The sequence below is a fragment of the Gavialis gangeticus genome, unplaced genomic scaffold, assembly GCF_001723915.1.
Source record: "Gavialis gangeticus isolate Ggan-Ray unplaced genomic scaffold, GavGan_comp1, whole genome shotgun sequence".
Classification (NCBI taxonomy): Eukaryota; Metazoa; Chordata; order Crocodylia; family Gavialidae; genus Gavialis; species Gavialis gangeticus.
Window position 1 is genome coordinate 103,166,588 of NW_017729031.1, and position 11,575 is coordinate 103,178,162.

Genomic DNA, 11,575 nt, shown 5'->3' on the forward strand with positions numbered 1-11,575 from the left:
CGGAAGTGCTTCTGATCCACTTCCAGGTCTGCTGCCAAGCACGCTGGGGACCACCCTGTGCTCTTGTGGGATGCTCCATCTGCCCAATCATCACAGCATTCATGAGCCGCCTAGTACCTTTAGGTATGTAGAAAAAAAAATTTAAATCTGTGGCCATGTCCGAATCGCTGAATCTTTTCGAATCTCTCTGAACTGATTTGGAGGGTTCCGATTCAATTTAGAGAGATTAAAGCATCCTCTGATTCAATTTACATTTGGAGATTCAGCTACTGAATCAGGCCAAATCTCCACCAAATCAAATCAGGAATCAAAGCTTCACATAGCCCTACTGTTCAATGTGTTTATTAATTATTTGGATCCTAGAATAGAGAGCTTCTGGAGCAAATTTGTGGACATCATGAAACTGGAAAGGACTATAAGCATATTGAAAGATAGGAGTGTGGTTCAGAAGGATCTTCACATATTGGAAAGCTGGGCTGGAGCTAACAACATGAAATTTAATGCTGACAAATACAAGGTGCTACACCTTGGGTGCATCTGTATGATATGCTTTAGTGCACAGCAGACTAATTTGTTGAGCAGTAAAGCATCACTGTCTACACATGTGCAGCAATTAGGGTGCAGCAGACTAATGTGCCAAGCTGCTGGATAATCCCCTCAGATACAAGTGGTATCTAGCAGCAGACTAAATTACTGCACTTAAATGCACATGTAGATGGTGACGTCAGGATTAGTTTACTCTGGCTCAAATTGAGCTGCAGTATATTCAGTCATTAATTGCACATGTAGCCCCGCCCCTTGGAAATAGTTAAAAACAAATATAAATTGAGTAACGTTTGGCTGGATGGCAACACTATAGAAAAGGAACTAAGAGTTCTGGTAGCATCAGTTTCAACATGAGTCTGTAGTGTGATACAGCTGCACAAAAGACAAAGATTTTGGCCTACATCATTAGGAGCATTAGGTGCCCTCAGCTTCCAGGCTGCTAACATCTGACATTCAAGAAAGAACCAGAGGGTGAAGCTTGCATACTGGCCAGATGTACCTTCCCTTTGTGACAGACTGGTAGATGCAGCACTGGGAGGAAGCGGGGGGCAATATTTTGTTTGCTTTACTTGCATTATTCTTATTGGCTATCACTATGTATCAATAAAATTTGCTTATTACTGAATGGAAGAAGTTGTGGTGGGTCTAAGGGTTTGGGTCCAGCTAGAACAAGGTATCTAGATCATAAATCTAGTGCCAGCAGAGGCAATCGGATCTCTTTATTCAGCACTGGTCAGATTTCATCTAGAGTACAGTGTGCGGTTTTAGGCTCCACATTTTAAAAAGGATATGGAGAAGTTAGAGAGCATCCAGAAGTCAGTGGCAAAAATGATATCGGGCTTGGAAGGCAGGTCATATAAGGAAAGGTTGCAGAAAGTAGGCATGTTCAGCTTGCAGAAAATGCACTTAAGAGGAGACATAAATACAATCCAAATATCTGAAGAGCTGCCATAAAGAAGAGGGAAAACATTTGTTCTCTCTTGCTGCAGAAAGTAGGACACAGACCAATGGCTTGAAGCTCCAGCAAAGCAAGTTTAGATATAAGGAAAAACTTCTTCACTATTAGAACAGTAAGGCAATAGACTGCCTAGGGAAATTGTGGAATCTACATCACTGGGGGTGTTCAAGAATAGGTTGGATAAGCATTAGTCAGGGATGATCTAGAACTAGTTATGTCTTTGATCTACTTGGTATTTCCCATGCTTCTGGGCTTTGCTGGTTGCTATATGGAGCCAGGAAAGATTTTTTCCCCACTCTTGTTACTGCATGTCAGAGGGCTTTTGTTTGTTTATGTTTTTGCCTTCCTCAGAAGCACTGGCTTTTGGCTGTATCCAAGACTGGAGATTTTTACTTGGGTGTGCCAATGCTCCTGCCAGGACTGAACCTGGATGTCTCCGGCTATAGGGTCTTGCCCCTCCACTCAGGTTTTAAGTCAGGAAAGAATTTTACACCATGATCAGACCGGTATATGGAGGTTTTGCTTTCCTTTGTGTCTGTTCTTGGATCTCTTGAGTGTATTTTAACAATCATCACAGCAGCAGGTCACTGACCACCACTACCCCCCTGCTTTACCTGTGGCAGGTTAGGGTGTTATGCCTTGTGGTTGTGCCAGGATTAACTGCTTGGTCATAAAGAATCATCTTTTTAGACCTCGGGGTTGGAAACAGAACCTGAGAAATGTGAACTTTAAATAAACACGTGTACTGACTGGCTTTATCTACACTGGATTTTTTTTTTTTTTAAGGAAAAAAAGTTAAAGGACTATGAATAATAGTCCAGGATATTCAAATATTCAGGAAGCATCTACAGGAATGCTTACAAATGTGAGCTATTGATAATGTGGTATTAATACTCAAGTAACTTCAGGCAAAAAATGACAAACAGCCTGTAAGAATAGTTTTGAGAGGTGATCTGCCACGGGGTATTAAACCTTCAATCTAAAAAATGATGACAATTTAAACCTTGATATTAAATATTTCATTGATAGTAACAGATTGACATAAGCAATCTATATTTATCTCCCCATGCCTACCCCTGATTCTGCACATACCCAGCTGCCAAAACTACCAGCTTCTCTGTTTACCACCTATGATACAGATGGTACTAGCTACCACTGTGTCTACTTGGAACTTCTCTCAGGCATTCGAACAAAAGAAAATGAGCTAGCATAAATGAAAAATCTCTTGTGCATGCCAATTTACAAGAGTAAGTTGACAAAAGCTTTGGCAACAATCATCTGACAAGAAATTCTAAGTCAGCTTAAAAAGAACTGACAACTAAACTAGGATATTGCCAAAGTTCAAGTCTGCACAAGGCCATTATATGCAAGAAGGATTTCTGGCTCTCCAAAAACTATTCAAATTTGCAAATATCACAACTCTATAAAATATGCTGCATACTAAAAAATATTAGGAAAAAATTGGAGGACAGTTAGCAGCACAAAGAGGATCAATGGACAATTAAATAGGATCCAGTACAAGAGATATTATATTGTGTCAGTTGGCAGTATTTACAAAACTGAGATCCACTGCCATCATCCATAACTTCTATGAGTCATTCAATTCTCTACTCTGTTACCTTGGTTATGAAGCTGTAATTCATTAGTTACATCAATATTCAACTGGTGTAATACAGTAAAGTCAGACATGCTGAATTTTTCCAGTAAACAGGCCTACTAATCCAGGTCCTTTCTACTTGATGTATTTATGTATTCCACGTGACATTCAGGTTCAGCATAATCTAACCTCATTATTAAAAAGAGTTTTTAGCCCTTTAAAATTGCTGAATTCCAAGTGTTAGAAAATTCCAAGTATAATAAATGCAACGCTGCTTTCATTAGTCTATAAGTTGCCAGAATGATGGCGCCACAAAATGTAAAGTCCCTTATTATCCCAGTCATTCTCCCATTAGTAAAAGTGAGCCTACTATTATTAACTGATGATCATTTACAATAAAAATATATATATTCTGTCCCACAGAATTTAATTAGAAATACAATTCAGCCCTTTCTACACCATGAGTATGACATCCTTGTTTCAGAGGCAAATTAGTTTAGCTCACAAAGAAGGTATATGTACCAAAATAAAAAAGTTTAACTCTTCTTTAAAACACTAACCACATGATACCTACTGCCAGAACAGGCTTCAGACTATGGTCACTGTGATGTGAAGCACTTGGATGGAAATCAGCAAGTGGGCCAAATGCAGAATCACTGCTCCTCCTCACTAGCAGTGGTGTGCCTAAAGGACAAAATAAAAGATCAAGGGTCAAAATAGATGAAGGGGAAATTAATACGTAACATTGCCATATAATTAAAAAGACTTCCAGCTTTTACATTCAAGGTTTTTTTTTCCTTTTACTACTGTCCATAAATTATTAGATCTGATAGTATTCTGTCATTCATTACCCACTGACACAAAAATGAGAAGACTAAAGACACAACTGTACAACCCTCTGCTATGGCAACAGTAATTTGGCCAGATGTGGGCTGAAATCAAAAGCTGCTGTCAAACAGGGGAAAGGGGCACATTCTCTCAGAAAAAGTAAAATAGCTTCTTGAAATTGCAAGCATCCATGGCCATATGCACAATCATAATAATATCAAAATTATATGATCATTTTAAGGAAGTGTCATATAAACATAATCATAGAAAATTAGGGTTGAAAGGGACTTCAGGAGGTCATCTAGTCTAACCCTGCGCTCAAGGCAGGACAATCCCAAACTAGATCATCCCAGCCAAACCTTTGTCTAGCTGGGTCTTAAAAACCTCCAAGGATGGAGATCTACCACCTCTCTGGGTAACCTGTTTCAGTATTTTACTACCCTCCTAATGAGAAAATTCTTCTAACTTAAAACTTCCCTTGCTGCAACTTGAGAACATTGCTCCTTGTTCTGTCATCTACCGCCACTGAGAACAGTTTAGTTTCAACGTCTTTCAAACTCCCCTTTAGGTAGTTGAAGACTGCTATTAAATCCTCTCTCAGTCTTCTCTTCTCTAGACTACATAAGCCCAGTTCTTTCAGTTTTTCCTTAGTCATGTCCCCAGTCCCCTGATCATTTTTGTTGCCCTCTACTGTACCCTCTCCAATTTGTCCACATCCTTTCTATAGTAGGGGGTCCAAAACTGAACACAGTACTCCAGATGTGGCCTCACTAGCGCTGAATAGAAGGAAATAATCACTTCCCTTGACCTGCTGGCAAGACTCTTACTGATGCAGCCCAGTATGCCATTAACCTCCTTTACAACAAGGGCACACTACTGGTTCATATTCAGCTTATTGTCCACTGTAACCCCTGCAGCAGAATGCCATCTCTGTCTCTCCCCAAACTCTGCTATCAGGCTAATTACCTACCTGATAATTTGGTTACCATGATCACTACAAAGGGCAGACACCCCTGGCCCCATTGGCTTTAGGTAATCCTGAGTTGTAGCCTGAGCTGGATACATTCCTGAGGCAGGGGGAAACCTGCTCCTTCTGTCTACATGACTGGCCTCACACACATGGGGGGGGGGCGGCTTACACTCCCTATTGTTCTAAGCAATGTCAGCAAGACTGGGAGGGGCTGGAGACCCTGCCAGTCTACCCAGCAACCAGCAATGCATTTCAAATTGGATGGCTGGCAGGCAACAACTGCTGACCTTCACTTGATCAGGTAAATGAGGTCATAAGGTTTATATAAGGTAAAAGCTGCCCAGAAGAGGGGCAGCAGCCATGATGAAGAGTCTCAGAGAAGTTTGACCATCTGAAACTCACTCTCTGTCTTGAAACTCATGTTCAATGAACTGCCTGCCTCCAGAGGGAATCTCCACCTGCCTCTGGATGATACCTGTGAATAAGCTACTTGAGATCTAACTAGATATAATGCTTGCAGTAACTCAGATAAATGATCAAAGGCTACCATGCCACTGTTTGTTCTAAGGTATTTCTCTGATATTGCTCTACCTTGTACCCTATTCCAAACCTCCTCCTTGTAACCAATACAGTTCTCCTCTGTACCCAGCATGGGAGACTTATTGGGAGAGGGTCTAGAATTTATGCCTTGGGGTCCCCTTGGTTCATCTGACTAAGGGTGCTTCAGATTGAGGGAAGCATCCCAAGTTCTTGCAGTATGTCAAGTGCACCTCAAGGACTACTAGGCCTCTGTGTTCACAGGGGGCACAGGGCCAAAATTAGTCCAGACCCTGGGTGGTGGCAGCACTACCCCCAGGCTTGCAGGTGTGCTCAAGGAAGGGGGTTGGCCGGATGTGAGGCATCCCCAGGGAGGAACTCGGAGCCTGGAAGGTGGTTAGTTGCAGTGAGGTGGGTGGCTCAGAGCAGGAGCACCCCCTACTGGCCCACTACAACCCCCAGGTCCTTTTCTGCAGATCTGCTGCCCAGCCAGTCAGCCCCCAGCCTGTATTGATATATGGGATTATTCCATCCTAAGTGCAGGACTTTGCAATTGTCCTTGTTTAACCTCAGATAAGATACAGTTCAATAAGCACAAGATACAGAGATTGTGCTTGTTTTGTTAGCTGCTACTATTTAACAGTAGTGAGTTGTTCAGGCTGACATTTATAGTATCAGCTTTTATTTTGTTGTTCAACAGTAGCCTGGCAGAAAAGGATCCCAGGATCTCATTTCAGAAGTTCCATCTTTTCCTTGGAGATATCTGAGACAATGTTGGATGCTTATTCATATTTCTCTCAAGACTCTTAAGTAATAAAAGAATATAATGATACAAAGGGCCACTTGGGTTGTAATGCCACCAGTTTACAGATGACATACGTTGTCTTTTTATAAGGCTTCCATGATGCATCTCTTAAAACTGTTTTCCTAGTGTCTGACTGAGGCAGTAAGCTGACTATGATCAACAGAGATGATCAGAGATGAGGGTGTTTTATAGATGCAAACATCCAGAAGTTGTGTTAGAAGCTTCAGCATCTGCCATGCATTATTAAGAACTGCATCCTTTGTCACAAACATATCCTTGCGCTCTGATTCACCATGGATTCAAAAGATAACACCTGTGTCCATAAGCAGTTGTTTTATATATGCATTTGACTAAACAGCTTCAGCAAATCCTCATTAAGTAGGATCTCACTGGCATTGTCCAACTGTTCAGGCCAGTATGCTCTACAATGAGCCATCCTCAAAGACAATTCAGAACCAGAACAAAGTTGCCCAGCTGCAAGGATGTGCTAATTCTATGAAAAAGAATATAATACAGCTCTAAAAATAAAGGTGCTTTTTTTTTTTTTAAAATTAAAGTATTTATCATATTAATTAAAACAGTGAGAGGGATTTTTCTTCAAGTCATGTTCAAGATAAAAATACTTTATCTTTGGACTGAGACCAAACATGTAAAAGGATTATTTTTCAGAAGTTGCAACTGAGTGAAAACAGGGTTATAACCGACAGCTTTACAATATTAATTATAGTGGTTGCTATTGGTGGCAGCTATAATTACCAGTTCTATAGCAGAAGTTGAGTAATTTTCAACAGAAGTTCTGAAGTTAGAGACACTAATAGAATACAAGAATGACTGAGCCAAATTCATTCCCAGTGCAATATCACTGGCTTCACTGGAGTTACACCAGGAATGAATTTGGCTACTGCACAATATCAAACTGGAGTAACAAAAAGCCTAATCCTGTCTGCCTTATTCACTTTAGTAGGAACTTACTAACACAAGTAATCTATTACGAACTTATGGGACAAAGTACTATTCAACATGAATACGAAAGACATAATTAGGACCCATATCTATGTTGGAGAGAAAATGATTTCAAAGTCCTTTGTTTGCATGAACAATGAAACAGTAAAAAGTGAGTATGTTTTACTGGCTTAAATGATATTGGTCACGATACAAAGAACTTTTTATATTTTTAAAAGTGTATTTGGAAACAGCTGAGTGATTTCTAAATTTATCAACCTAGTATCATTTTCCAAAAGCATAAAAGCATAGATAGTAGATTAAAGTCACTCTGGAATGGTAAATGTATCTAACACCCTATCACATTTGTCCTCTGACTTTAACATTTTTCTTGTCTCAATTTTGTGTTTCTTTCAACATAGTACTTGAGACAGTATGTTTCCCTCTCTTTCTATATTAACTTTGATAAGAACATATTGGACCAGCTTCAGTTTGCGTTTCAATCTACCAACAGCACAAAACCTGCTTTATTAGAGGAAGTTATTAAAATGCTATTTCTGACAATTACTATTTCTCACTCATCCAATTTTTCTCCAAGTATAACAATTAAAATTGGCCATTTCAATCCTTTTAGATGGACATCACAGATAGACAAACATCTGTTTCTTTCCTGAAATGCTACTACTTTTACCAATCTTTCTTAGTTATTCCATTTAAATTCCCAGATGCCTTTTCTATGAGGCAACATTCAAATGACTGCCTTCTTTTTCATGGGTACACACTTGCTTTTTTTGGCCAGTGTATCTTTATTTTTTTAATTTACCCTATTAGTTCAACTCAAACTGTATTGAATGCATCATTTTTTACACTACCAGCAACTCTAAACATACACTTGCTCTGCCTGCCTTCAGAAATTTAAAATCCAAATTCATCACAGCTTTCTCCTTCTAAATACCTCAAAATATAGGACATGTTCTGATGAACATGAGGAACATCCTTAAAATGATGTTCTAAACTCTTTGATTCTTGATTTAATTGCATTGTTACCTTGGCCTTTTCCTTGATCTTGATCTAGATCAGTGGTCTCCAAAGTGGGGTGCGCGCACCCCAGGGGGTGTGCAAGAAGATCCACTGGAGTGTGGGAAGAAAATATTAGAACTTCTATTTATATTTATATAAATATACATATATTGGGGGTGTGTGTTCAACATTTTTTTACTGATAGGGTTGCGCAATCAAAAAGCTTTGGAGACCGCTGTTCTAGATCTACTTTCAATACCCTGGTCTCCCATATCTTAACCTCCTCTCATATCTGCAACAGGGGCAAACTTTCATGGCCAGTGCAAGCACCAGCCAGCCTCCTATGGGCCAGCCACCCACCTCACTCACCTGCCATGCCTTGATATAATAGTATTGAGGATGTTAATCAGGTGGGAGGCTGCCCGTTTTGAACCCCAATGTTTAGGAAGATCTTCACAGCTCCTACGCTGCGGCCCAAGCCTTGCAGATGGCATCTCAGGCAGCTAGACTCAGCCAGATCCTTCATCCATTAGCTGTGGTACCCTCTCTGGGACCTTCAGCTCCCACTTTGGCCCTGGCCCTGTCTCAGGCCAGTTGGGATCCCAAGCCTCTTTTACAGTTTTGCAAAGAGCTCTCCACAGGCTGGCAGAGTTCCAGCCTTCAAGGGGCTGTGGGAAATGGGAGGAGGGTGGTCAGGCAGGGGGCACCATGTCCATGTACATGCACATGACTGCCAGGCAGCCTGGAGAGCAGCTCCTGCAGGTAAGTCCGAGGGGTGGGGAGGAAATTGAGGCCCCCATAGGCAGGGAGGAAGGGAGTTGGTAATATGTACAGAGTTATCCTGTCTCCCCAATTTTCTCAAGCTATCTTTTCTGCTGGATCACAAACCAAGCAAACTAGAAGAAAATGCACATTATCCCTACTATTGCTGCTTCTCCGGCCAGTTGCATTTGCCCTAGCAAAAAATATACTTCCTACAGAACTGCATAGTGTTAATCTAAATTTTGAATCCAGGAGGTGGGAAATCCTCATTGTTGCACTAACTGCTGTCTTTTTTTAAATGAATAGCAAAAAATAAAATGTAGTTGCTGTTACAGCTTTTTCTGTAAGTAGCTGAAAGATCTGAAATACAAAGTAAGGTATCTATAGTCCTAGGAGGTATTCAATGCTGGACCATATGTACAACATAAGGCACCATCAGAAGTATCAAAAAACAACTTCCCAACCCACTAATAAGTTAAAAAGGGTCACCAAATAATCAAAATCCATTAAGTGGAATTTATTTAACCCTATCACAATAAATAAAACTAAGGTCTTATGCTCTCTGCAATTAAATTATCAGGAAAGGTAAAGGGTAGGCAGTTTTGGTACTTTACTCATTCAGATGTCACCTGTAGGTACATTCATATAAATACGCCACCATGCAATTCCAGCTCAAAGCACATGCTAATCCTTATGAAAAAGGTATGAAATTCTTGATAGTGACACAGACAGTACAAATATTCTTTCAAGACAATAAGCACAATTTCATAGATTTCATAGACATTAGGGCTGGAAGGGACCTTGAAGGATCGAGTCCAGCACCCACCCAAAGGGCAGGAAGTCAGCTGGGGTCATAGGATCCCAGCAAGATAAGCATCCAATTTGCTGTTGAAGGTGTTCAATGTAGGTGCTTGAACCATCTCCGATGGCAAACTGTTCCAGACCCTGGGGGCTCGGACAGTACAGAAATTCTTCCTTATGTCCAGCCTGAAACAGTCTCGCAATATTTTATACCTGTTCAACCTCATCATCCCTTGCGGCGCTCTGGTGAACAAACGTTCCCCCAGATCCTGGTGGTCACCCCTGATAAACTTATAGGTGGCCACCATATCATCCCTGAGCCTGTGCTTTTCCAGGCTAAAGAGCCCCATGGCTCTCAGCCTGTCATTGTAAGGTCTGTTTTCCTGACCTCTGATCATGCGTGTGGATCTTCTCTGGACTCTCTCAAGCTTCTCCACATCCTTTTTGAATTCTGGGGCCCAAAACTGGACGCAGTACTCCAGCTGTGGCCTCACCAAGGCCGAGTACAAGGGGAGAATGACGTCCCAGGATTTGCTTGAGAAGCGTCTATGGATGCAAGCCAGCATTTTGGTCGCTTTACTAGCCACAGCATCATATTGCAGGCTCATGTTCATCTTGTAGTCAATAACCCCCAAGTCTCTTTCTTCCATAGTAGTAGCCAGAGTAGCACTGCTGAGCCTATAAGGAAGCTGCAGGTTTTTCCTCTCAAGGTGGAGAACCTTGCATTTTTCAGTGTTAAACACCATCAGGCTCTTGTCCGCCCATTTGCTTAGCCTGTCCACGTCAGCCTGGATCTCACTCCTATCTTCAGGTGTGGATGCTTTGCCCCAAAGTTTGGTGTCATCGACAAACTTGGCCAGTCTGCTTCTGACTCCAATGTCCACATCATTAATGAAGATGCTGAACAATATGGGTCCAAGGACAGAGCCTTCGGGGATCCCACTGGTCACAGGGCACCATGATGATTAACTTCCATCAATTACCACTCTCTGGGTCTGACCATGAACCCAATTCCCCAAACAATGGATTGTGGTGGACCCAAGGCCACAATTGGCCAGTTTCACCAAGAGGTGATCACGGGATACCAGATCAAAGGCTTTTTTGAAGTCAAGATATAGGACATCAATCTCTTCTCCCTTGTCCAGGTGATAGATCAACTGGTCATAGAAGGAAATGAGATTAGTTATGCAAGACCTACCCGCAACAAACCCGTGCTGGCTATCCCTCAGGATGTTGACATCGGCCAGTCCATTAAGGATGGCCTCTTTAATAACCTTTTCTAAGACCTTCCCTGGGATAGAGGACAGGCTGATGGGCCTATAGTTCGTCGGATCCACTTTCCTCCTTTTCTTGAAGATAGGCACCACACTGGCCTTCTTCCAGTCTTTGGGCACTACACCAGAGAGTCAGGAGTTTTCAAAGATTCATGCCAGAGGCTGGGCTATGACGCTCACCAGCTACTTGAGTACTCTGGGGTGTAGACTGTCAGGGCCAGCTGACTTGAAGGTATCCAGGCTTTCAAGGTGTTCCTTCACGAGGTCAGCATTGATGGAGGGTAGGGGATCTCCCTTCCCCGGACCTCCCTGTCCCGTAGTGGGCATGGGCATCCCATGGGACTGATGAAAGACTGACGCAAAGTACCCATTTAATAGGTTGGCTTTTTCCTGGGCGTCAGTTGTCCCATCTGGTTTAGCAGGGTTTCCAATGTTTCCCTTGCTTTTCCTCTGGCTCCCCACGTATCTGAAAAAGAACTTTTTATTGTCCTTGATACTCGAAGCTACTTGGAGTTCAGTTGCAGCCTTGGCTTTC

General features: G+C 41.8%; 1 protein-coding gene across 1 annotated transcript in view; it reads right to left on the reverse strand.

Moving 5' to 3' along the window:
- Nucleotides 1-11,575, reverse strand: part of PARD3B (par-3 family cell polarity regulator beta) — a 999,825-nt gene that overhangs the window by 624,152 nt on the left and 364,098 nt on the right. The window contains exon 5 of the mRNA XM_019523483.1: nt 3,676-3,785. Coding sequence (XP_019379028.1) covers nt 3,676-3,785 — 110 coding nt within the window. The remainder of the gene's footprint in view (nt 1-3,675; nt 3,786-11,575) is intronic.